General features: G+C 35.5%; 1 protein-coding gene across 2 annotated transcripts in view; it reads left to right on the top strand.

The window, feature by feature from the left end:
• The window catches only part of TBC1D12 (TBC1 domain family member 12), a 103,963-nt gene extending 76,390 nt beyond the window's left edge, over positions 1-27,573 (top strand). For both annotated transcript variants that reach the window (XM_040624308.1, XM_008696268.2), the window contains 10 exons: positions 465-547; positions 3,391-3,508; positions 4,762-4,868; positions 11,263-11,343; positions 14,112-14,200; positions 15,086-15,157; positions 21,389-21,517; positions 21,779-21,888; positions 24,574-24,832; positions 25,699-27,573. In XM_040624308.1, the coding sequence (XP_040480242.1) occupies positions 465-547; positions 3,391-3,508; positions 4,762-4,868; positions 11,263-11,343; positions 14,112-14,200; positions 15,086-15,157; positions 21,389-21,517; positions 21,779-21,888; positions 24,574-24,832; positions 25,699-25,767 (1,117 nt within the window). In that variant the 3' untranslated portion in view covers positions 25,768-27,573. The remainder of the gene's footprint in view (positions 1-464; positions 548-3,390; positions 3,509-4,761; positions 4,869-11,262; positions 11,344-14,111; positions 14,201-15,085; positions 15,158-21,388; positions 21,518-21,778; positions 21,889-24,573; positions 24,833-25,698) is intronic.
• Positions 27,574-27,810: the final 237 nt, after the last annotated feature.

The raw sequence follows: 27,810 nt of genomic DNA, 5'->3' as shown, positions 1-27,810 counted from the left end.
AGTGCAGAGAGGTCATAACGACACTTTGTAGAATGATGGAACTGTACCTTGATGAATATGTTGGTTGCACAGGTATATACATTTGTTAAAACTCATCAGACTGTATCCTTGAAATATGTTCATTCATTTTATTGTATGAAAATTATGCCTCAAAAAAACTGACTAAAAAAACTAGTAAGTGGGTTTAACAACCTAGAAATACTGGCTGAAATCTAACACACTTAAATAATATATAAACATGTATACATCAGACATATAAATATAATAACATTTATATAACAAATATTAGCAACCTGAATTCTGATTCTTTTCTAAAATGCAGAGTTCTTTTCAACCTTGTACTTCCTTAAGGTATGAAATGAGGTTAAGATAGAAATTCTTTGTATTTGGCTATAAAAAGGAAAAAGTTGATACATTTAAAAGTTAGTTTTTAAAAAATTGACTTAAAACATTTTTTTTTCCAGAAATCTTCCTGCCAAATCTGTGGAAGAAGCTTTACGTCACCGACAAGAATATGATGAGATGGTGGCTGAGGCTAAAAAACGAGGTATAAAATTTAACTCCGATTGGTATTTTTAACTTACTGATGTCAGTTAGGAAGCTAACCCATTGGTTAATTACAACAGGAAGGTAGATGATGAAATTGATTAAGCCCATCTTTAAGATGATGCTAATTTCTTAGTTTTCTAACTAAATCTGTTGTTAAAAACAAAATGTCAGGGATGCCTGGGTGGCTCAGTCAGTTGTGCGTCTGCCTTTGGCTCGGGTCATGATCCCAGGGTCCTGAGATTGAGTCTCATGTCAGGCTTCTTGCTCATCGGGGAGTCTGCTTCTCTCCTGCCTGCTTCTCCCCTGCTTGTACTTGTGTGCTCTCTCTCCTCTGACAAATAAATAAAAACCTTTAAAAAAAAAAGCCATACTTTTTCTACAAGTACTTTTACAAAACTAATAGGAGAAGGGCAGCAGACTATCTAAGAGAATTCTTGTAATTGCAGTCATAAACCTTGGACTATTATTTTAACTTATGAATGGAGAGATATGAATTTATTTCATGAAATTCATTTTTACAGTTTTTAAGCTTTTACTATTTTATAATTTAATAATTTTAACACTTTAAGGTAATTTCCTATATGACTGAGAATACAATTTGAAATTAGAATTTGCTTTTGTGATTAATGAAGTCTTTCTAGAATCCCAGTTGTGTCATTTGGAAAGGCACATAAATGTATATTCAGGTATATAAATACATTTATTTATTCGTTCTCTCCTCCAGCCAAAAAGCATAATGTAAGGATAATTTAATAGTATTTATTTACTGAGCACTGTTAGTTCAGGATACATATTCAGAAAATACTATACAGCTATATGTATTTTTAGACATATGCCTTTTAACAACAAACTTTTTTTCTTCGACTTAAGTGAGTAGAATACTATCATAGTATACATTTCTATTTTGTGGTACTATTTTGGAAATGAAGTTAATTTTTTAATGTTATAAGAAACCTGTAAGGCCAGTTATATTTTTCTAAAAGCCCTAATCATTTAAATATTGGTTGAGTTTATTTTATTATCTAGAATTTGAAATATTCCTGACATACCCAACACATTTTAATTGACTTTGAACTTTGACTTTACTAGTTGATTAATGTTTCATAGTTATTGATAAGTACATGATCCTAACAACATGATATGGTAGAAATAACATTAAATTGGGAAATCAGAAGGTAATAGCTTTACATCAAAGAACAATACATAGAGCATGATTCTAGTTAGTAGAAGAAACACAGGAAAAATAAAACCAGACAAAATCAGGGAGAGAGACAAACCATAAGAGACTCTTAATCATAGGAAACAAACAGGTTTGCTGGAGGGGTGGGGGATGGGGTAACTGGGTGATGAGCATTAAGGAGGGCACTGGATGGAACGAGCACTGGGTGTTATATAAGACGGATGAATCACTGACCTCTACCTCAGAAACTAATAATACACTATATGTTAATTAATTGAATTTAGATTAAAAGGAAACCCCCCAAAAAAGAAGGTAATAGCTTTAATCTTCTTTGACACTACCTGGATATGACTCTGTAAATAAACCTAGTGTTAGTTTCCTCAGGTCTGAAGTGCGTGGGTCTGGTTGACTAGATTTAGGCTAAAACCTTTTTTGGCTTACTTTATTTTTTAACACTTTTTTGTTTTAAAAGCAGTGGAACTCTCTACAAAGAAACCTTATATAGGGGCACCTGTCAGTTGGTTGAGCTTCTGACTCTTGGTTTTGGCTTGGATCATGATCTCATGAATTGTGGGATTGAGCCTCAGCCAGGCTCTGTGCTGGGTGGGGAGTCTGCTTGAGATTCTCTCCCTCTCCTTCTATCCCTCCCCCAACTCCTGTTCATTCTCTCTCTCATAAAATAGATCTTTAAAAAAAAAAAGGGAAACCTCATATAGAATCTGAATACATACAACAAATGAAAGAGGAGCTGCTTACTTGGCCTCCTGCTTGCCCCTTAAAATGATTTCTGAGGCATTTGTGAAACAATTAGTAAACATTTTGGTTAGCTGACCTCTGAAGCCCCCACTTGTTCTAAAATTATATATAACTATAAACAAACATATATAAAGCATTGTATATAATTATTATATATTTATATTCATGCATTAATATATAACATATACTATGATATACAGCATGTAATAAATATATTAATGACATTATACATAATTGTATAAAATATATGATTATAATGTATGACAATATATAATTGTATATCATATATAATTATTTTATGTACATATCTGTTCTCTTTGAGGCATCTCGTTTCAAAATTGTGACTTCTGATTTTCTGTTATGCATAATTATAATATATACTATGTAATAATATATAATAATATATGTATAATTATGTATATATTTATCACTCCTCTTTTTGAGACATCTCTTGTTTCAGAGTTGTGACTTCTGATTTTCAGAGGAATGTTGTATATGTGTGTACGTTACAGTTTTTTAAATTTCAATCTAATTAGTAAAGTGGGATATTGTAGTAGAAAGGGTTAACTATAATAGTGCCATGGCAAATTATTTTTTAATGTCATTTAATGTCGTTTTTCAAAAAGATTCATTTCTTTATTTTAGAGAGCATAAGCAGGGGGAGAGGGAGAGAGAGAATCTCAAGCAAACTCCCTGCTGTGCACGGAGCCTGATGTGGGCCTCAATCTCATGACACTGAGGTCATGACTTAAGCAGAAACCAAGAGTTGGATGCTTAATCAACTGAGCCACCCAGGCGTCCCAATGTCATTTTTACTGCCTTTTTTTTTTTAGACTTAGGTAGAAGGACAAGGGCATATGATCTAGTTTTTTTGTATTGAAATAATTTTTGCTTGTTTAAAACAGAAATTAAAGAAGCCTATAAAAGGAAAAAAATAATGAAAGAACGATTTAAACAGGAAGAAAATATCGCAAGTGCAATGGTAATTTGGATCAATGAAATACTGCCCAATTGGGAAGTAATGTAAGTAAGCAGACTTTTCCTGAATTTCAGTCTGTCTTCAAAGACCTCATGTTTCTAATTCTCTATTTTTATTACTTCCAACATATATCTTATGCTTTGGCTAAATGATACTGTTAATCAGTGTCTGAAAAATTTCATGATTATTTCTGTGCCTTTAATTTTATAAATCCCTCAATCTCTAATACCTCCCTTACTGACCACCCTGTATGCCTGTCAGAATCTTACCTATCCTTTGAAGATACCCATCTGAAATGCTAGTTGATCCAGGAAGCGTTAATTTCCTCAGTTACCATATTAATTCTGACATATCCTTTGTCACAAGATGCACTGTTAAGGTAATAGCAGGTTTTTGCAAAGAAAAATATGTACATTCATTGTAAGATGCATTTATTAAATGTTAAATATTAAGTGATTTTTAATGTGTTTTCTCATAATCATAAATATGCTATATGTGATCTTTCCCTTCTGTAACTTGCCATCATAGTTTGAGACTAATGTACTTCTTGCTTTACTTTGCCTTCTATTTTCTGATGATGTTTTTGTACATGCCTTATCTTCCCTCTAGACTGGAGAGTAGGAGATGTATTCTGCAGTGCCTAGTGTAGGGTATGCAGAGGGAATTTGTTGAATATTGGTACAATGTGACAGCAAATTAGGCTCTTTACATAAGTCATCACATCTGATTCTTAGAGCCTTTACTCCTACTTACCTTATAGAGAAGCTCAAGGTCAGAAAGGTTAAATGATTTGCCCAAGGTTATACAATTAATGAATAGTTAAACCAGATTTGAACTCAGGTCTCTCTGACTCTAAAGCCTACACTTTTCAGCAGACTACACTGCCTTTTGAAGACAAGGACCTTACCCATAGTAAATACCTTATGGTTTTCTTTTGGTACTGAGTTGACAACAGATTTTTATGTTCCTTTTATCCTGTTTTGTGTGTGTGTGTGTGTGTGTGTGTGTGTGTGTGTGATTGTCCACATATTTCTGATTCTCTCATTGTACCCTATAAGTGGTCGTTTTAGAAGGCAGCTCCCTTTAAATTACTATTGTCCTCCTTTAGGGTGCTGTGTATACTTTAGGTTTCTGTTGCCCACAAACATCAACCCCGCAGAAAGAATGCATCATATACTTAACCATGTTCTTAAAAATCATTCAGTCACTTGGTCACAGACTAGGTAAACCATCATGCAACTAGTGTTTTTGGTATAAAAAGTAACTCTCTCCTTTTTTTCTCCCCCTTTAATTCTAGGCGTAGTACGAGAAGAGTTCGAGAATTGTGGTGGCAGGGATTGCCCCCTAGTGTTCGTGGGAAAGTTTGGAGTCTAGCTGTAGGAAATGAACTAAATATCACTCCTGGTTTGTATTCTGTATTCAGTTACTCCCACACATATGAGTAGCCATCTCCAGAGTTACAAAGCAGATTAGTAGATTGGCATTTAAAAAGACATTACCATATATAATGTCATTTTAAGAGCATGCTTCATTCCCACTCCCTCTAAAACCTGGTATGATTTAATGAGTAAGTTATTACATAAATAAGATTTATGGGTTTTCCTTTGGTTGACAATCATCAGTAACATTATTGACATCCAAATATCCTCACTGTAGGTAACTTCTGGGATTCTAGGTAGCCGTGGATGTATAAGTATATACAAGGAAAAATAAAATAGTCTAATTGTGGAAAGATTTCCCCTCTATTCAAAAAAACATAAATATTGGTGGAAGGCTAGAAGTTTCTTTTCCTACATCTCTACCCAAACCAGTGCTTTCAGGTTTTTTTTTATTTGAAAATTTCAATTATTTGAATTATTTCAATTATTTGAAAATTTTTTCAAATTTGAAAAACAGAAAAAGAAGTAAGAAGACTCTCCAGGAAATGTTTTATTTTTTTAATGCTGTTTAAAACCTTAAAGGATAGAAGTAAAATGTAAAGTAGCTTTGATGCAGTAAAAAAAAATTAAGATAAAATGAGGATAATATCAAATAGAGGAAAATGTGAAGTAGTTAATAATAAAAAGCTCTAAATAGGTCTGAGTGATAATGCCAATGGTGGACAGTGGCACCACAGGAAGACTTAGGAACTCTGGGATAATAATGTGAATATAGATTGTTGCTGTTACTTAAAAAGTGTTATTCATATACTAATTTTTTTAAAAATCAGGCAATAGTAAGGTACAAATTGTATGTTTCTTCCTGCTCTTCTACACGAACTCCTGCTTTTGATCCTACTATAAGTACAGGTTAACAGTTTAGTGTATGTTCTTTCAGATCTTTTTTATACACGTAAAAAAAAAGTGTGCATCAACATATGATAAATGTTTAAGGCTTCTCTTTTTCTTTTTTTTCTCCACAAAAAAGAATGTATGCCATAAGCTTATTCCATGGCTTATTTTTTCCACACTATAATCCGCCTTGAACATTCTTCCACGTCACTACATACAAGTGTACTTTATGCATACTGTAGCTGCACTGTATTCCACAGTTTGGCTGTACTATAATTTATTTAATCATTTTCTTAGTGATAGCCAAATCAGTGACATATATGTTAAAAGAACATCAAGGTACTGTTTTTTACCTCTCAAAAGTGATTAAAATAAATGAGAATTACCCACATAGGGTATGACCGATAATAATATAGAAATACTTATCAAAGGCCTCCAAAAGTAATCTTTGACCTATTTATTCTAATTCTAAGAATAAGAAAATTATTAGGATTGGGTACAGAAGCTTTTTTACAAGAATGCCCATTGTAGCAAATCAGCATTATATATATAACTGGACAGAATTATGACAAAAATTTAAGTATTTATCTTTAGTCTTTAAAGTAATGCCAACTTTGAATGGCATGATTATGAATGGTTTTTTAAAAAAGATTTACTTAAGAGAAGGAGAGCATGAGCAGGGGGAGGGGCAGAGGGAGAGAGAGATAAACAGACACTCTGCTGAGTGGGGACCCCGATGCAGGGTTCAATGCCAGGACCCTGAGATTATGACCTGAGCCAAAATCAATAGTCAGATGCTTAACAACCGAGCCACCCAGGCACCCCTATGAATGATTTTTAACATCGATTTTCACAAGTATCCCATAACAAATATGTTACTTTAACCAGACTTTTTTTTTTTTTAATTTTAAAAATATAATTTAAAGGAAGAATTAAGTGGGGTACCTGGCTGGCTCAGTCAGTAGAACATGCGACTCTTGATCTTGGGATTATAAATTCAAGCCCCATGTTGGGGGTAGGAGTTTACTTTTTAAAAAAATAAATAAAAGGAGGAAGAATTTAAAGTTTTTAATTTAACTTAGAAAAGGTTGGAGTCTACCTAACCTAACCGTTCCCTCCAAAGAAAGCAAAGGTTTCTTTTGCCCTCTGTGCTTGAAACTAATTAAAAGGAAATATTTTTACATTATAGTCAGAACTCTCAGATAAAATGCTTGACGTGAAGGATTGTTGGACATATTGTAATTGTTTAAAGTCATAGGAATTGGTTTTACATACAGATGAGGTGATAAAGTATTGATGGCTATTTGAAATTTGGTTTGCAGTTTTGTTGAGAACTTTGACTTTAGAATGTTAAGTATCCTAATACCTTCTGTATTAAAATATTGGTTTAGTTGGTAGCATCCTTTTGTGATAGTGTAATCAAGAAGTTCTTTTTCAAACTCAACTTATAAAGCTGGTAACATAACTAGGTCATTTACTTTGAAAGTAATTTTATATTTTCTCTACTAAACAGTTGTATATTCAGGAATGGACTTAGATGATCATTCTTTTTTATTAGTGATAGGAAGGAAGCTAAATTTCAGTTGAAGTAAATTTAACTTTTTTTTTTAAGAATTTATTTATTTTCAAGAGAGTGAGAGAGCATGAATGGAGGAGAGGGTAAGAAAGGAGGCAGAGAATCTCAAGCAGACTCCGCACTGAGCATGGAACCCAGTGCAGGGCTTGATCTCACAACCCTGAGTGAGATCCTGACCTGAGCCAAATTTAAGAGTCAGACACTCAACTGACTGAAACACCCAGGCACCCCGAAGTAAATTTACTTTTAATAACTTTGTTTCCTTTTAATGACTCTTAACAGTTTGACTTTTTACCTATTCATTTTAATCATGAAATTTATAACCATTAGAGAATAGTAGAACAAGGGTTAGTAGAGTAAGAATAGAATAGTAGAATTAGAATTTGTAGAATAGAGAATAAGAATAAGGGTACCAAAATCAGTCATATGTGGTTCAAATCTTGGTTCCACTATACATTAGGTTTGTGACCTTGGGCAAATTAATGAACATCTAAGAGAATTTGTTTTCTTCATCTGTAAATGGAATTAGATTATTAGGTATCTCAAAGGATTGCTCTAACAGTTATTTGTGATAATGAATATAAAATTATAGTGAAAGTGAAATTTGCTAAGAGTATGTACAATATCATCATTGTCAGAAAATAAGAAAGTGAAACATAACACTACTCTTAAAGAGTTCTCAATTCAAGTCCAAGATACATCTTTAAGTCTGCTTCAAGTTCTACATTTGTAGATCCAGAATAACATAAATGAGACATGTGGAGTCAAGCATGGAATTGAGCTGAGTTGCAGGTCTTCTTGTAGACAAGCGCTGTAAATCTTCTCTGGAAAGATGTCCTTTGATGTTTTAAAATGCATTACTGTATTTTTATTATTAGATCAATTTTGTGGCTCCTAAAGGTGAGGATTTATTCGGTGAGCCTTTCTTCTTCCAGAACAGCTTTAAAATTTGAGTGGAATAGTGAAACTGGATGTGGCTTGGAATCAGTTTGAAGTCAGAAATTGTGAACTTCAGTTTGGTACCTGATAACTGCAAAAAATAAAATTGTGTATCTAAATTAAAAAATTATTTCTGCCTCTTTTATCAAATTATTGATAGATTCAAATAATAGAAATTTTGACTTTTTAAAAAGATGTTCTTTCTAAACCATTAGTTGTAATGAAAAATGAACAGAAAGGAGAAGAGATCAAAATAGTAAGAGTCCGTTTGAAATATGTCTAGTCAGCTTTTTTATAAATATCTGATGCTTGGCAATATAAGAATACTTATTATAGTACAGTCATACATTGGAACACTGTGCAGTTGTTTAAAAAAAAGAAAACTAAAACAGATTTAGCCTCCTAATAAGGGGTAGCTTCCAATATAATAAAGCAGGATGCAGGTCAGTGCTGTAATATGTTGCCACAAAATTTTTTTTAACAGGAAGATAGATCTGTATATACTTGTGCCTGTATATTTTCATCTTTAGATTTCTGGTAAGCATAGTTACATCTGAGGGAAGGAAATTTATTTTTCATTCTATACTGTTTTATACTATTTGAATTTTTAAAAAATCATTGTATTGCCTCTAAACAAACTTTATAAAAAAGATTAATCGAAGCAAAAATGGTCTTGGCATTTTGGGCAATACATAAATGTTGGTGTTTGGTAAGAAGTATTTTTTGCTGTTCACCTGTTATTGAAATGTTCTGTTTTTGTGTAATTTAGAATATCAGTAATGGTTAGAAAGTAAAGACAAAATCTGAGAATTGAGAAAAAATTGTTTCTTCTGTTCTTGAAGTCGTATCGAGATCCTGTGTATGGATGCATAAAGTGGTAGTCTCAAAGTGATTGGGGACTTAAAATGAAAAGATATGAGTAGAGATTTTTAATGCAGGTCCTCTGACCAAATCTGAAGTTTAGGTAGCTTTAGATAACAATATCATAATGGAGAAACCAGTTTCAAAAGAGAAGGAAAATAAGCACTAGCATTTATTAAGGGTCTATAAGGTGTCAGGAACTTTATGAAAATTATCTTATTTAATGATCAGTATTCCCATGAGTAGGTATTATTTTTCTCTAATTTACTTATGAAGAAAGACAAGTTCCAGGAGTGACCATGTAACTTTCTTAAAGTCCCAAATACTGAAAATCTGGTATTTGAATCTAGGTCTGACTGACTCCAAAAATCATTTTTCTGCTATTCCACAATGATACTCCTTCAGCAAAAGCATCTCTTCCTGCCTCATATGTACATTCTCTGTTGTAGCTATTTGGATAACCACTGTGCAATATTTTGATTTTCTATCTTTCTAGTTGTGGTAATAAATAGTTTTGGTAGAATCAAGTTCTTCAATTTGCCACAATTTTGATGCCTGCTATGTAAAGGGAGACCTGAGCTATAATAGGATTTTTCTCTATTTTTAGGACTAAAAGTTAAATCAGAATTCATTTCCCCCCATATATCCAATCTGTTAGCTAAAAGGTATATTCTACAGATTCTTCAGATCTCTGCAGTTGGGCTTCTGCCCCCTCTCTGCCCTCAGATGTTGCTCCCACCGAAGTCACCCATGACCTCCTTGCTACAAATTCCAATGGGCACTTTTCAGAATTTGTCTTGCTCTATGATGTTGGATAGTTGATCACTTCCTCCTTTGTAGCTTACATCTAAGTGCTTCCAAGATTTTACATTTATTATCTCATTTAATACTTAAAGCCCCAGGATATAAGTACTAGTACTATCTCCACTTTATGAATGAGAAAACTGAGGTTAGAAGAGGTTAACTAACTTCTCCAGTGTCACACAGCAACTCCCTATCCTATGTATACTTAGTGAAATGCTCTTTTCCTTTGGTGTCTAGAACAACTGGGTTTCTTTTATTTCTTTGGGCATTTCTTATTCTTCAGATGTGCCTCTTCCTGTGTCTACCCTTAAATATTTGTCTTTCCTGGAAATCCATATTTCTCATTTCTTCTTGTCCTGAATAATCTCCCTGAACACACTTATGAATGGTTTTAATCCTCACCTGTGTACGGATGGCTCCCAAACTCCTCTGGTATGCATGTACCGCCTTCAGATCCACTTTGTCCAAAACTGAACTTACCACCTTCCTCCCCACAAATCACAAATTTGCTGCTGCTTCTGTGTTCATTCTCTCAATGGCATTATTATCTACCCAGCTACCCCAGCCAGAAACCTGGGAGTCCTAATGAGTCTGCCTTCCTCCCCTCACTCTCTTTCAACAAGTTCTTTTTCTGTTTTCTGAATATCTCTTCTGTTCATTTCTTCTCTCCAACTGTACTATCACTGCTCAAGTTCAAGCCTCATTATCTTTTGCTCGAGCTATTACAATAAAACTCTAACTTCCCTTCAGCAAAACTTCAGCTTCATCCTACCCACAACGCTACGGCTGGCATAACAGACACAGATCAGAGCATGCTATGCCCTTGCACCTGTGGATAACCTCCAACCCCCTCAGCATGCCATTCAGGTCCTGTCCTGTCCGCAACTATTGCCTGCCTCTGTCATCCAACCTTATCATCCCCTCTTCCTCCCTTACCCCCTTATAATCTGAGCGTCTGGAAATCACTTGTAATTCATGCAAATAAGTCATGATCTCTTTTTTCTCTTTGTGACTTTGCCCATGATGAAAATTCTTAGAATGCCTTCTTCCACCTTGTTCATTTATAAAACTCGTGTTTATTCTTTGTGGAATAGCTCAGTCATCACTTCCTCTAAGAAGCCTTCCTTTATCCCCCACCTGTGTTAGGCAACTCTCCCAAGTGATCCCATGTTTCCATGTATATATTTCTCATGGCATTTAACTCTCAAAGCTACCTTGTTCCAGTGTGGCCCCAGCTTTACAAATGAACCTTTTCCATGGCCAGGAAAAAAAATAAAAAGAGTAAAAGTTAAAATATATGAATGTATTTTTCCTACTATTTATTAATTTTTATTTTGTTTTCCCCCAGAACTTTATGAAATCTTCCTCTCAAGAGCAAAAGAACGGTGGAAAAGCTTCAGTGAAACAAGTTCAGAGAATGATACAGAAGGTGTGATTTTTTTTTTAATTAAAATTTCTGGGTGAAAATCCAGCTAGTGAAGATTCTAGTGTGATTTTTACCATTTGTCAGGAGCTGTAGTAATTGCTTTAGAGCATAATCTTCTTTAATGTAAATAGCCCTTTAAGTAGGTGGTCTTATCCTGAATGGTATAAGGAGACTGAGGCTCAAAGTAGTTAACTTGTATGCAGTGAAGCTGTGACATAAACCCAGGGTTTTGGACCTCGGAACCCAGGATTTATTCACAACATTAAGACTGATACTTAAAAAATGAAGTATTTTTAAGCCAACTTTTAACTTAAAGATAGATGGTCTTCACTCCTCACTTATGACCTCCTGTCTCCTCACTCAGTGACTTTCATTCACTCCCTAATACATTATTTATAATTCTTATCGTGCCTTAGCCTTTGTTCATTTAATTAACTCATAGACCTCATCTTTCCCTCTACTCAGTTTTTTTTCCTAATCATTTTGGAGAAGATAGGATCACCTTTTTCCTGTTACCATTATTTATTAACTATAGGTAAATTTATTCAGCCATCTCTTGTCCTTGAATAATGGAGAGCTATTTCTCTGCCAGTCACTTTTCTTTCTATATTTGTTCTACTTCATAGATAGCAAACATTCTTCTCTTGCCAGTAAGTAAAACTGTAAAAATGAACATGGTTAGGAATAGAGAAGTGATATATATCACAGAGTGATTTTTTATGAGTATGTAAACAACTCCGTATAATTCCTTGATTACTCTTCTTTCTATTTTAGGAGAGTGAACAGTAGGGTGGGAAGAATTGACTTAACAAGGTTAGAGAGAAGATTTGATTTTGAGATGGGTTCATGTAAGTGTCATCCTGAGACCTGTTAGCTATGTCAGCTATTTGTGGGAAACTAAAAGTGCAAGAAAGGTGAAGATATAAGAAGCTTTATACTGGAAAGGCCTTAGCTGTTACATAATTCTTTTTGAAATCATTTTATGAAGTATTGAAAGTATAAGAATTAAAATCATACACATTTACTTCTGAGACATTTTTGTCACGATTAAGTGGTGAAAGTTGCACTTCAGTAGAAACTAATTGCATGTAATGAAGAATTGTTCCATTGGGAAACAGTATTCTGTCTAAATTACTGATTTCTTATTACCTTTGTGCTTATAATTTGCAGTTGTCATTTAACTTTTTTGGCCATTTTTTTTCAAATATTACTTCTGGGGGTGTCTGGGTGGCACAGCAGTTAAGCGTCTGCCTTCGGCTCAGGGCATGATCCCGGCGTTATGGGATCGAGCCCCCACATCAGGCTCCTCTGCTATGAGCCTGCTTCTTCCTCTCCCAGTCCCCCTGCTTGTGTTCCCTCTCTCGCTGACTGTCTCTATCTCTGTCGAATAAATAAATAAAATCTTTAAAAAAAAACAAAACAAATATTACTTCTGCCTCAAATCTCATCTTTTTGGACATGTGTATTAGACCATTTATCAGTGTCCTGTAAGTCTTTCACTTAAAAAACGTATTTTTTTTCTTTTTCTGCCTCAGTTTAGATGATTTTTATTGACCTGTAATCAATTTCACCAATCCTCTTTCTTCTGGTATCAGTCTATTAGATCTGTCCAATGAATCTTTAATTTCAGGTATTATATTTTGTAATTCTAGAATGTCTACCTGGTACTTTTTATAGATTCTATTTCTCTGTGGAAATTCTTCATCTTTCCATCCCATACAACCCCCCCAACTTTTCCTCTATTTTCTTTAACATTTAACAGTTAATATTCTTGTTTGTTAATTCCAATACTGGGTCATCTTAAGGTCTGCTTCTGTTGGCTTGTTTTCCCCTTAATTATAAGTTATATTTTCCTGCTTCTTTGCATATCTTAAAATGTTTTATTATATGTCATTCATAGTATATAAGAAGAATATATAAACTGAAGTTGATGTTTCCCCTGCAGAGGAAGCGTGCTGTTTTCTGTCAGGCAGTTGGAGTATCACGTCAGTTCAATCAGTAACTGAGCTAGATTAGGCCGAGTTTCCAGCTTTAGATAAACTTAGTTCATTGTGAGTGTCAAACAACTTGGTAGGAAGAACTGTCTTTATTATAGACTTCTCCCTCTCCTGAGATACTCTCCTAAAGGCCTTGTGATTTTGGGTGATTTCCTTCTGCCTTTCCAGCCCAGCCTTCTGCACTGTACTAACACTCAGCAAAAGTCCCGTGGGGTAAACCAGTTATACATTTAGGCTCCTCCAGATTCTATCACATCAGTCTTATTTGGCCATGAAAAGCTGTTTTGGTTTCTCTTTTCCCAAGCAGAGTACCTTTGTCTATAGCAGGCGCAGTCCTGAATCATGCCCAGATTTGGTAGATGCCTCCAGGAAGAAAAATGGCTTCCTAGGAAAGACTCCTCTCTTTCTGGGATTTAAATCCTCTGGACCTCTCTATGTCCACAGCATTCTTAGGCCTTTTTAAAAGCCTTATGCTATTTGAAACTTACTTGTTTTTTCCCAGTTGTTACTGTGGGAGTGATAGTCTGCACTTACCTTGTATAAAAACTGGAAGTAGAAATCTTTCATATACCTTTCTGTTAAATATATAAATATTTTCTTCATGTAAGAGGCTCTAAATTCCAGCAAAAGCTGTGTGGCATTTCTTTAAATTCCTTGATGATTCATCTTTTAACTTCCCTTAAGTAATGTATCGATGCTGTGTGATCATTTTGTATGTACAAGATTGAACTGGGTATAGCCAAGTAATCAATTTTATCTACCTGGCAAATGCAGGTGTATCTGTTGCTGATCGGGAGGCCAGTCTGGAATTAATTAAGTTGGACATATCCCGTACATTTCCATCCCTTTACATCTTTCAGAAGGTGAGGGTTTCTAACCAGTTGTAACTACTTTTTAAATTTTTTTGTAGTCCAAGGCAACAAATTCTCAAGTGCATAGCTATTACTTTTTTAAAAAGGCAAAACTATAAAAAATTAGAGACCTTTATATAAGAGTGTGAAACTAGTAGGAAAATTCTAAAGGAATTTCTGTTATTTTGTTCTACTGACTGAATGCATTGCAGTTAGCATACTCATAATACCTTTCTTCATTAAGGTGAATTTCTTTGTTTTACTTTTTATTCTGTAAGATATTTTAATTTTAACATTTTTACTTAGTCATTTGTTAAAATATAAAGAACATTTTCCCAAATCTTAGTTTTCCAGAATTACTATTGAAATAGGAGAATATAGTTCATAAAAATGATTTTGTACATAGGCTGTCATGAGTTGCTTATACTTTATGAGAAATGATTACATTTTGTATGTACTTCATATCTCACACGTGGAATTTCTCTGTGTTTAGATTGATAAAATGAGATAATTTTTACCATTAAGATTATTAATAAACTTAATTTGGTGTAGCTTGATAGTTTCCTTTTAGTAAAGTTGTATGAAATGAAACAGTCTGTTTTCATCATAATCTTGTACCAAATCTAGAAATCTTTAAAATAGTACACAGACTGTATAACTTGCATCCATCAAGTGAATTTATTTAGCTTTTTTTTTTGTTCAGGATTAAATATTTTTATTCTTTAGAGAAAACATCTTACAGAGTAGTGTGTTTAGAATATTTCTGACAGGGATAGAATATACTAACTGAAACTACTCATTTAGGAAATGCTAAAGTTTATGTAAAAATTACTTATTTGGGAATTAACTTACAGACAATTATTTGTATAGTTTGACATTTCATTTTTCTCTCCTAAGGGTGGCCCGTATCATGATGTCTTACATAGTATCTTAGGGGCGTATACGTGTTACAGACCTGATGTTGGTTATGTAAGTATTTGCTTCAATCTGGTTTTCAAATGTAAACATTTTATCTATCTTACCAAGGTATCTTATGTTGTACTAGCTCCCAAATGTCTGTATCTCTCTGTCTTATTTTAATTCTTGGGCCTGTCAACTGACTGAAAGAGGAACCTTGCCAGGGTCTTGTGAGACTGCTTGCCAGATTTCTGGGAGAACTACGGGGGGTTTTATTATTGTTGTAAACTTTTATTAATTGCCACTGCCGTTAGTGTGGTGCCTGTTCCCCCCTCCCTTTGCCTGTGCCTCTAGAGATAAACCTATATTATGCAGGTTGAGGGAAACATAGGCACTTGTCCATATAGAATAGAGGAGGGGATTTGCTCCTTTTATAAATTTTCAACCAATCCTAGTTTTAGCCTTACCGCCCAGTTTCAAAGGGGCCTGGTAACTCCAGTTTCTGAGCCTTCCAGATCGTGGCAGAATTGGTTTGCTGCTTATTGGGTTCCCCCTCTGCAGATATCTTAGTTTCAACATTCTCCATTTAGTTACAGTTTTGAGAATGCTAGTGACATTTTTATTTACTGTTTATATTATTTTCCATTCTGTTTGTCCTCCTAGGCTAATATTTATTTTTTTCTTTGATGTCATTTTAGTTGGGTTTGGGAGGGAACAAAGAAAAATGTGAGTGTTCAGTTTGCCATATTTAATTGGAAGTCATAAAACCTCATCTTCTCACCTTTGTCTTTTTTTAAATTTTATTTATTTATTAGAGAGAGAGTGAGCAAGAGAGAGAGAGAGAGCCCAAGCAGGGGGGAGGGGCAGGGGGAGAAGCTCCTCCTGAGCAGGGAGCCTGATGAGGGACTCAATCCCAGGATCCTAGGGAGCCTGGGTGGCTCAGTCATTAAGGGTCTGCCTTTGGCTCAGGTCATGATCCCAGGGTCCTGGGATTGAGCCCCACATGGGGCTCCCTGCTCAGCGGGAAGCCTGCTTCTCCCTCTCCTACTCCCCCTGCTTGTGTTCTCTCTCTCATTGTGTCTCTCTCTGTCAAATAAATAAATAAAATCTTTAAGAAAAAAAAAAAAAAAATCCCAGGACCGTGGGATCACGACCTGAGCCAAAGGCAGACACTTAACCGACTGAGCCACCTAGGCATTCCCGAAATCTTTAAAAAATATGAACATTACATAAGGTTTTTTCTATTCTATGACATAAGACATGAGCAAGAGAGTTTAGACTCTTCATTTAAATTCCACTTTCTCCGTAAGGACTAACTACTTGGACCATCTTCTTTAATATAAAACCTGCCCGTTCCCAAACTTGGCACTTCCCCCCTTTACTGTGCCATATTTGTCCTGTAGCACTTATCACCTTTTAATGTAACGTGATTTATTTGTTTGTTGTTTGTACAAAGGTCATGATCCCAGAGTCCTTGGATCAAATCCCACATCAGGCTCCTTGCTCAGCAGGGAACCTGCATCTCCCTCTACGTGCTACTCCCCCTGCTGGTGCGCCCTCTTTCTCTCTCTGACAAATGAATAAATAAATCTTTAAAAAAAAAAAAAAAAGGTTTTATTTTTAAGTAATCTCTGCTCCCAACATGGGGCTCATATTTAACCCTGAGATCAAGAGTCGCACACTCCACCAACTGAGCCAGCCAGGTGCACCCGCGATGTTCACTTATTTATTTATTTATTTATTTATTTATTTATTTATATTTTTTTAAAGATTTTATTTATTTATTTGACAGAGATAGAGGCAGCCAGCGAGAGAGGGAACACAAGCAGGGGGAGCGGGAGAGGAAGAAGCAGGCTCATAGCTGAAGAGCCTGATGTGGGGCTCGTTCCCATAACACTGGGATCACACCCTGAGCTGAAGGCAGGCACTTAACCGCTGTGCCACCCAGGCGCCCCGATGTTCACATATTTAAGTTGACATTTAAATTTTTTTCATTATAAGTTTATAAAGGATTTAATTTTTAGCACTTGCTAAATATTATTTTAAAATAAAACTTGTATCTTTTTTAAAAAGTGTAGCCAATGGAATTTAAACAATAGAATGATTTTATATATATCATCCATTTAAAGAAAAATAAGAGATATATAGCTGTCAAATAACTGTTGTACACCTAAAACTAATATATGTCAACTATACTTCAATTTAAAAAAAGAAAAATATATGAATAAGCCCTACATGAATATTTTACTAATTATGCAGATTAGCTCTTTGAATTTATGTAAAATGACCACAATATAACCTGATAATGCCAAACCTTAGCGACAAACCAGTCAGCCAAATCAGATTTATTTTATAAGACGAGATAAGAGAATAGTATAAACTATGTTGGAATATATATTTCATGATGTGATTTGACAAAATAGGTTTTTTGTTTTTTTTAAAGATTTTATTTATTTATTTGACAGAGCATAAGCGGGGGGGTGGCAGGCATAGAGCGAGGGAGAAGCAGGCTCCTCACTGATCAGGGAGCCTGAAGTGGGGCTCGATCCCAAGACCCTGGGATCATGATCTGAGCCAAAGGCAGATGCTTAAGTGACTGAGCCACCCAGGCGCCCCGACAAAATAGGTTTTTAATTATATTAGTGAATAACACATTCTGAATCTATCAATAAATCACACAAAAGTTTTATTTCTGGAATTTATTCAGTATATCTTGAAAAAAAAGTGGTAATGGTTCATATTCCAGTTCTGTTTAAACGAACCAAGGGCACCAGTCTGTATTACTATTATCTATTTGTTCTCCTTGGGACTCTCTCCCTCAGTGGCTGTGCATTCTTTGATAGAAGGTGGTTTGGAAGAGGTGAGGTCACCAAATGAAAGCTGTTGCTATTCATCCTTGTTCTACATATAATGAAATTTGGTCCTCTTTCTTTTTTTTTTTTTTTTTAAGATTTTATTTATTTATTTGACAGAGATAGAGACAGCCAGCGACAGAGGGAACACAAGCCGGGGGAGTGGGAGAGGAAGAAGCAGGCTTCTAGCGGAGGAGCTTGATGTGGGGCTCGATCCCATAACGCCGGGATCACGCCCTGAGCCGAAGGCAGACGCTTAACCGCTGTGCCACCCAGGCGCCCCTGGTCCTCTTTCTATTCACATATGACAGGAAGCGATGGGCTTTCCCCAAATGTTATTTTGAATTATCCTTTTGTTTCACATTTCATGCTTCAGGGCAATTCACCATCATAAGTTACAGGATGAGGACTGTGACTTTCACTTGCTAATGTGAATGTAGTGACATTCTTAGGCAAACCATGTGTAGAAAGCAAACATGTGAATGAAGGACCTGGGAATGGATTCCCTTAAAATAATCCATGACGGTGTACCGTGGACTCTCGGGAAGGTATTCTTTGTGTGTCTCCAGGGCACCCTCTTCCCAGTTTAAGACCATTGCTTGGTCTTTGCTTTGTTGAATTGTATTCTTTTTCTGCTGTGAGGAAATGGCTATAGGTTCCTTCTGAGTAGAATAAAACTTTAGAATCTTGAGTATCAGCTGTCTGTAGGTCCTCTAACATAAGCTTTCTCCTTTGCAGCAAGGAAGTAAGTAGCTATTATTTTGCCTGGGCTGTGTCTACTGTGAACTGGGCTTGCACTGTGGTGGGGCTGGAAGGTCGGTATAGCATAATCATAAAGGTGGGAGTGAGAAGACACACTTCCCAATATTTCAGGAGGAGTCAGAAACTGTAGGCCAGGATTCAGATATTATTGTAAGAACTTTGTAAGCTTTGTAACTTTCCCACATTGATTTTTCATTATTGCTCTCCATTTATCTATAGTGATTATCAGCAAAACTAAAACAAGAAAGATCTGCATGCATGTGTGCAAGGGTAGTAAAGAATGGGGAATCTAAGTAGATGACCTCCTCCCATGACCTAGGCAGGCATACGGGAAGGAAGAGAGACTTCAAGTAACAGAAAATGGGTGGGTTACACAGGTACTTCAGTGGGTGAAGCTTTACTGCTACTACTACTACTACTACTACTACTATTACTACTACTTCTTCTTCTCCTTCTCCTTCTTCCTTCTCCTTTTTCCCTCCTCCTCTTCCTTCCTCCTCCTCCTCCCTCTTCTTCCTCCTCTTCCCTCTTCCCTTCTTCTTCTTGTAATATGCCCAATGTGGGGCTTATACAATGACCCCTTTTTGATACTTTTTCAGTAGTTTCCTGACTATTTCCTCATGATTAGATTTAGGTTATGCATTTTTCATAGAAATACTACATAAATGATGTGCTCATTTTGGTACATCACAAGTTAGTAAATCATACAGAATATTCAGAAAAATTGGACTTTGAAGATACTGTAGAAATAACTTTATTTTCTTGTCATCTGTGCAAAAGAGTGATACATGATAAATCTGAATGAGCTTTTAAATTGCCTTGTGATTTGATGCATCATCAAATACAAAAGCATTGTCATTGTTTAATTGGCAGCATTTTCCTTTTTTAGTGTTATGTAAAATAATGCTTCTTAAACAGCATCTTAGATTCAATTAAATATATTAATTCCTTCTATTTGCTGCCCGTCTATTACAGACAGCTAACAGCTTGTCCCTTGCATCCATCCCGCAGATTTTGTAGTATTAAGAATACAGTTGTGAACGAACAGACATGGTCTTGTCTCTGTACTGTATTAGTTTCCCGTTGTTGCCATGACAAATTGCCACCAACTTAATGGCTTTAAACAATACAAATTTATTATCCGACAGCTCTGGAGATGAGAAGTCTGAAAGTCAAGGTATCAGCAGGGCTGTTTTCCTTCTGGAGGCTCTAGGGAGGAATTCATTTCCTTGCCTTTTCTAGCTTCTAGAAGCTGCCTACATTCCTTGGCACTTGACCCCCCCACCTCTATCTTCAAAGCCAGTAGTATAGCATCCTCAAATCTCTGTGTGACTCTCCTGCCTCCCCATTTCCTTCTTTCATTTATAAGGACCCTCATGATGATTACATTGGGCCCACCCACATAATCCAGGATAATCTTACCATCACAAAATCCTTAATTTAATCACATCTGCAAAGTCCCTTTTTCGTTGAAAGATAGCATTTTCACAGGTTCCAGGGATTAGGACGTGGGTATGTTATTTTGCCCCCCACACGCTCTATCCTTATGGAATGTATACTCTAGAAAATCAAATTAGGGAGTTACTGTAAATTTTGTAAAGAGTACTCAGAAGAAGCCAGAGAAATAGGAGGAGAACAAAGTAATACTGGATCACAGAAGCAAAGGGAATTCTAAGAGGATAGAAAGTGCCCATTGGGTTTTACAAGTTACTGGTTATCCTGGCAAGAGGAGTTTCAAGATCAGGTAGTAATGGAGTGAGAATCCAGACTGAAGTGTGCTAAAAATAAAAACTTCAAAGGGAGCTGAGAAAGTGGAAATAGTGATTGTAGGCAAACCTTCAAAACATTTGGCTGGGAAAAAAGAGACAGTGGTTTCATTGTAAATACTGTTAGTGTTGTTTTTGTGGAAGTCTATTATGCAAATCTCTACCAGAAGTAAGTGCCTGATGAAGTTTTTTAGTTAAAGAATGAGCAAGGGCTGCATATCACTTACCTGCTCAAAATGTACAGCAGTTGTCCCGAACTCACAAGCGAGCATCTGTGCGGCTGAGCTTTGTCCTCAAGGCTTTTCACTCCTTGTAATTGCATCCTACTTAAGTTCTTTCAATATAAAGATTGTGCTCCAGCTGGGCTGGTCCTATGTGTCTTTGCTCATCTTTTTTTTTTCTTTCTTGGGACGGTTTTTTCTTATTTCTTCATCCTCCTTTTCCTGGAACCAGCCTTACTGTCCACCCACCCACCACCTCTTCTGTCTTTAGCACTTCAGCAGCACTTTTCATACGTTTCTTTTATTCTCAGTTCCTCACTTTCTACCTCAGACAGATGTGCTGTGGCAATGAAGACAATCACCGGATTTTCACTATCCTCTACTTTGAAAGACTTGAGACTGAGAGAAAATGAAAGTGAGATTAGTACACGGCTTTTGTAGCAAGTAAAAGCTGATACTTTCTCCTTTTTTTCCAAAATTTTCCCTAATTCTTTTTAAACCGTAACACATGAACAAGAAATTTAAGATGAGGGAGATTTCATAGTTATTGGCAGGTTCTCTGTATTTACTTTCATTGACAAAAAGAAATCTTGATTAATTCTACTTTAATATCACTTTATAATTTTTAAGGAATACAGTAAGATAAACTGTATAGAATTATTATTGTAAGCACATTTTGACTAATTTCTTTTCTCTTTGAAGGTCCAAGGGATGTCCTTCATAGCAGCAGTTCTCATCCTCAATTTGGAAGAGGCAGATGCCTTCATTGCATTTGCAAACCTCCTCAATAAGCCATGCCAGTTGGCCTTTTTTCGTGTGGATCACAGCATGGTATGAACATTTGGAAGGACTCGTGTTTCCCTTTGACTGTCAGTCTCTGTAGTCCGAATGCTCTTTTAGAGTGAAAAACAGTAATTAGAAGGCCAAAATAATCTGATCTAAAAGAAGTTTTTCATTGAATCATAGTTTTATGAATGCTTGAAGACTCAGAAAGAAGTGCTAAGCAAAATTTTCCTTTAATTTATTAAGGATTTAATTACTCTATTTATAAAGTATACTGTTTAATAACTTTATTGCGATTTCTGTCTTTAGATGTTGAAATATTTTGCCACATTTGAAGTATTTTTTGAAGAAAATCTCTCCAAACTATTTCTTCATTTCAAATCTTATAGTCTTACACCAGACATATACTTGATAGACTGGTAAGTCATAACATAAATAAAATACGATTAAAAGAAAATAAAGTAAAACTTTTTGTGTATTTTAGGAGCTAGAGTAAATCTCATGCACAGGATTATACATAGAAAAACTCCTTCCCTTATAAATATAGAAACTCTGATATTTTTGTGGGGAAGCATTTGATTAAGAACGTGGACTCTGGGCTGAAATAGAATCCCTCAGTTTGTGTTTTAGTTTCTTATCTATAAAATGGGAATAATATCTATATTTTGGGTTGTAGTGAAAGTGTTTTACATGGATTATCTCCTTCAGTGCCTGCATGCTACACTCTCAAAGGAGAGAGCCATTTCTTAATCATTCCTAACACACAAGAACTTATGATAGTTATGGTAGTGGTTTGTTTGTTTGTTTTTACTGAGGGCTTTGTTTTTTTCAAGGCTTTAGCCTGCTTTTTGACAGAGGAGTGATGCCTTATTTAGGTGCTAGTGCCTTTTTCCAACGTTGCAATTACAACTCTTCCTTGCTGAGGACTCTTGTGAGCCATTGCCAAGTGATTATAGAATGGTGGGGTGGTGAATTTTGCCAAAGGGATAGAGCAATTAAGATAGGTTAAGAGTACATATGAAACATTCAAACCTTAAATCCCAGTCATCAAATTCAGTGGATTTCATGCAAATGACACTAAGTTTCAATATAGAAAAATAATTAATGGACTTGATCAAATATGCTATATTCCCAGTTGTTTGGGGCTTCTTTGATTTAAGCTTTTTAAAAAAACTTTGTTATTTTTCAGTGTATTCTCCCCCCTCACCCCCTACCCCTGGGGCAAAAAAGGTTGTTTTATTAAAGCACAGGGACAGGACCTGAGGGCAGAAAGAGCTGCTGCCTGAGTGTATTCTTTTCCATTTCCACTAGGAACATTAGCGTTTCTTTGGGAAGGCCCCAAGATAATGGGGAGAAGAAAGGTTTTATGTTATGGGACCCAGAGGACCAAGGTCAAATACTAAATCTGTAGAGAAGGGGGAAAAATACTCAATTGTCAGTCTTGAGGAGTGTGAACATGAGGCAAACCAGTATCACGGTTGGTAATAGGGAGCAGAATGTAACTAACAGTGAGTACTGTGTACTTCTTAGGCACTGCTGGTATCCTCTCTCATTTTGTTTTTTTTTAAAGATTTTATTTGACAGAGAGAGACAGCCAGCGAGAGAGGGAACACAAGCAGGGGGAGTGGGAGACGAAGAAGCAGGCTCCTAGTGGAGGAGCCTGATGTGAGGCTCGATCCCAGAACGCTGGGATCACGCCCTGAGCCAAAGGCAGACGCTTATTGACTGCGCCACCCAGGCGCCCCTCCTCTCTCATTTTGAGCAATGAATTACTATTCTCTGTACTACCAGGGGTGTGCTTTTGTTATGCAATTAAATATGTGTATATAATTTAAGAAATAGACATGGATTTTTGTTTCACTGCCTCTGCTGAACTTACTACATACAAATCCCAGAATCTGGGTGGGGGAATGGGATAGACCGGTGATGGGTAGTAAGGAGGGCACGTATTGCATGGTGCATTGGGTGTTATACGCAACTAATGAATCATCGAGCCTTACATCGGAAACCGGGGATGTACTGTATGGTGACTAACATAATATAATAAAAAATCATTAAAAAAAAAAAGAAAAACAAATCCCAGAATCTATCATGCAAGAAAAAAGAGGAATAAATAAGTGGCAGTGCTAAAGGTTAGGGGTAGGGCGGAGGGGGGCAAAGAGCCTTCAGTTCCCTTCCTCAAGTTTCATTAGCACTACCTCAAATAAACACAGTCTTTGTAAAGAAAAATGTGTACTTTGGGAGCGCCTGGCTCAGTCGGTGGAGTGTGCAGCTCTTGATCTCAGGATCGTCAGTTTGAGCCCCACGTTGGGTGTAGAGATTACTTAAAAAAAAAAAAAAAAAAAAAAGGTGTGCTTTGCCAAGGCAGCTTCAAGAGAAGTTCTCTAGTACCTACTGTCCCTGTTTCCCCAACCAGAATGCCGCCCTGAAGCACCACTGGATAAAAAATTACATGATCAGACATTGTCAGAAAGGATGGGAAAACCATTTTGGTGATTCTGTTGGAGCTATACACGCTCCAAAAGAAATAGTAAGTAAAGTTTGGTAAAGGGAAAAAAACCCAGTAGATGTTTGTGGTAGGAGAAAAGAGAGAAGTCAGATTACGATTTTGTATTTAGGTTACTAAAAGATGATACTTGTATTCCTCATACAATAATAAATAACTTTTGTTGAGCCTTTCTTATGTGCCAGGCACTGTTCTGAATACTTTACAATTATTCCTTTAATTTTCAAAACAATCCTGAGAGGTAGGTAATATTATTCTTTGTTTACTAATGAGGAAACTGAGGCCCAGCAGGGGTGGATATTTTGCTCAAGGTAACACTACTAATGTCAAACTCAGACATTCTGGTTTCAGAGCCTATCCCCTTAACCACTAGGTGTTTATGCCACTCTGATTTGTATTAGGCCATGTCTATGTGGAAGGTTGTAAATTAATTACTTTTACTTACTTTCCCACTATTCAAGTTCTTTGAAGGAAGGAGTCATATCTTATTTGTCTTTTTATCCCTAATTAAGCACTGTTCTTTTTATATAGAGATGATTAATGAGTGAATGAATAAATGAATGAAAAATTTCAATGACTATTTTCTCCCCAATTTTAGGATCTTCACACTATATAGCAAATCACTACCACTTGATCTGGCCTGTCGAGTCTGGGATGTATTTTGCAGAGATGGGGAAGAATTTTTATTTAGGACTGGCTTAGGAATCCTCCGATTATATGAAGATATTCTCCTACAAATGGACTTTATTCATATAGCACAGTTTCTAACTAAATTGCCAGAAGATATCACATCAGAAAAGCTGTTCAGCTGTATTGCAGCCATTCAGATGCAGAATAGCACCAAAAAATGGACTCAGGTACTGAGTGACCTTTTCCTACTTCTTCTAATGGATGTGTTAAAACAATCAGTTGACTGTTTATAAAAAAGTTATTTATTTCTCAAATGTTAGTGCTTAATTAAAAAACAGAAAAAAATAATTTTTGACTTTGAAAGGTAAGAGTTTTAGGCAGATTGCTCCTCTTTCACTTATCCAAACTTATGGTTTTTTATTTTTAGGTAAGTCCAGTAACTTTGGGGGGTTTTTTTGCCTTTTTTTTTTTTTTTTTTTTTACACTTTGGTATTTCAAATAGACAACAATTGTATCAGACATCTACTGGGCGGCTCAGTTGGTTAGACGTCCACCTCTTGGTCTCAGCCCAGGTCTTGATCTCAGGGTCATGAGTTCAGGCCCTGCGCTGGAGTCCACGCTGGGTGTGGAACCTACTTAAAAAACAAAAAACCACCTACCTTGTGCTAAGGATTTGCAATAGAATATAATGTATGATCCTGGCTCTTTAGATGCTTAGTCCTGTTAGGGAAGCAAACATTGGCAGTCTAAGTGCCATAAAAGCATTATCACTTGCTCCTTGAATGGTAGATGGTAGGTATCATACACTCACAGTTTTATTGCTTATGAAAATGAAATATAAGAATATGGGTCCAGAAAATGTTCTATTACCAAATAGTAGTTTCAGAATATTTGGCAAGTGATGAAACTGGAATCTAATTATATACCATAAAATTGGGTTGAAATGAACAAGAGGATTTGAGAATAGCAGTCTTGTAGGGGACAGAGTTAAATATAAAGCTTTTTCATATTAGTAAACTATAGTTACTTAAATCTCTTTAATCTGTGTGGTAGTTAATTTTGAGGATTAATCTTTCCTTTATATAATTTCCAGGTCTTTGCATCTGTAATGAAGGATATTAAAGAAGGAGACAAGAATAATAGTCCTGCTCTGAAAAGCTAATCTTCAAAATTAACAGACTAATTGAAACATAAATAATGTTTTGATAAAAGTTTTTCGTTTCCTATGTAAAAAGCATGGAAGAAAATGTTGGAGAAATCTAAAAGAATCAAGACATGGGAAACTGCTGATTTTGAATTCCATGACTGAAGTAAATGAAATGAGTAAACAATTGACAGTATTAATAAAAAAGTATTTTGTAGGGAGAGCCATTTTACAAAGGGAGAAGTTTAAATGGCTAGTTCATACTCCATAATTTGGAGTGAACTGTTTAATGCAATAAACTTTTTTAACAGCTTTGGAGATTATTCAAATTTTTACATCTTTTCTTTTTTAACAATTACCATAAAAGCACTTTGGAGGTCAGAGCAGGATTGTTAAGTACTACTTTAAATTCCAAAATACTATTTGAAATAAACACCTTAATACAAATATTATCTACGGTTCCAACCTTTTGAAGATATTAGAGACCAAGAGAAAGCGACTTTGATTGTAAATTATTTAAGTCACTGAAGTTGTTACCTTCATTCACAGGTTGGAGCAAATTTGGGTTTTCTGGGAACTGGAAATACTGGTGGGAGCTTGTTTCACATTTGTTTTACGTGTTTTTCCACAGTATCATGTCTGTTTGTTTCTGAAGGAAAATTGTCTCTTAAGGAATTCCTATCAGTCAAAGAATTTTAGCCTTTCTTTTTCTAGTCTAAGGAGTTATTCATCTAGTAATTTAAGGAAGCTAACTGGTAGGAGGAAAGTTCTTTGCACTTTAGTGGACTGAAGACTTGATTTTGGAAGTAAGTCCATAAATATAAATGAGATTTTTCACTGGTAAAAGTAAAACATATGAATTCTGAGAGTTCTGAAATAGCATGCTACTTGGCAAGACTTTAAACTTTTTAGTTAAAATTCCTTCACTGTCTGTAGAAACAAAATTTAATTCCAGTTTTAAATTTGAAACCTTAATATGTAGCCAAGTCTATGACTTGTAAAACACTGTGCATAATTTTCTAATCAATGGAAATAAGAGTAAAAAAAAAAAAAGATAAAATTAACTTTTTTCTAATGAGTCTAACTTTCATGGTATAGTGGATAAAGAAATTATTAATTATTGGTAAATCAATATGAAATTTATTATAATATGTTTAATCCTTGAACCTAAAATACATCACTTGAGTATTATAAGTGATACCTGTATAACATGCTCTTTGGTTAATAATTAGATGTACAGTGTGCTTTTATGTTTGCAGTTTGGTTTAAAACAACACTTGAGCATACTATTTCTGTTAGTGGTATATAGTCTTCAAACTAACAAGCCTGAGAACCTTGTTAGTTCAGTGACTGCCTCTTTAGGAGTATGGGACCAGATGGCGTCCGTATATTTTTACCCCATGGGTCATTCTAGCCTAGGGACCACTAGTGGAACCCTCAGAAGTTAACTCCTATCTTAGGAGCTTACTTAGTGGAAACTGGTATTGTAATAAATATTGAGGGAGTACCCAGGGTCTTGATAGGTTTTAGAATAATGACATTTTAACTCTGGTAACTACTTCCTGGATATTGGTGGCCCTGATAAGAGGGAACGTAACCTCTGGCAGTAATGTCATTGAAGTTATACTACCTGCCTAAATTTAATCTTACTTGTGCGTATTTGTTTCCTGACTTCGATCTAAATTACTGTATTTCTTTTTCTCATTTTTGTTATTGTACAGTTTCTTTACCTTTCAAGTATAAATGTGTATATAAAATGTAAATATGAGGAATTCACTAAAAACACTATTAATAATCACTGTGTAAATAAAACTTGAAAGCAGAGTAATTACTTGAAATGAGTTTTCATTACTTTGGGGATAACTGGTTTATTTAACCACATTTGGAGGGGAAAAAAAGGATTTTTTTTTTTTTTGCCAAATTTCTCTTCCAAGGGACTTTCTAATCCTTCAGCCTCTTGAGACTTATAGTGCTGGCAGCTCGATATTATCCTGTATCTTCCTTTGTACCTCCTATACAGGCAGTATAGGGTTATTCAACATGGCCAGTATATGACAGGGT

This window comes from Ursus maritimus, unplaced genomic scaffold, assembly GCF_017311325.1.
Source record: "Ursus maritimus isolate PB19 unplaced genomic scaffold, ASM1731132v1 scaffold_7, whole genome shotgun sequence".
In the NCBI taxonomy this organism is placed as follows: Eukaryota; Metazoa; Chordata; class Mammalia; order Carnivora; family Ursidae; genus Ursus; species Ursus maritimus.
This window is presented reverse-complemented; position numbering and strand designations above follow the sequence as displayed.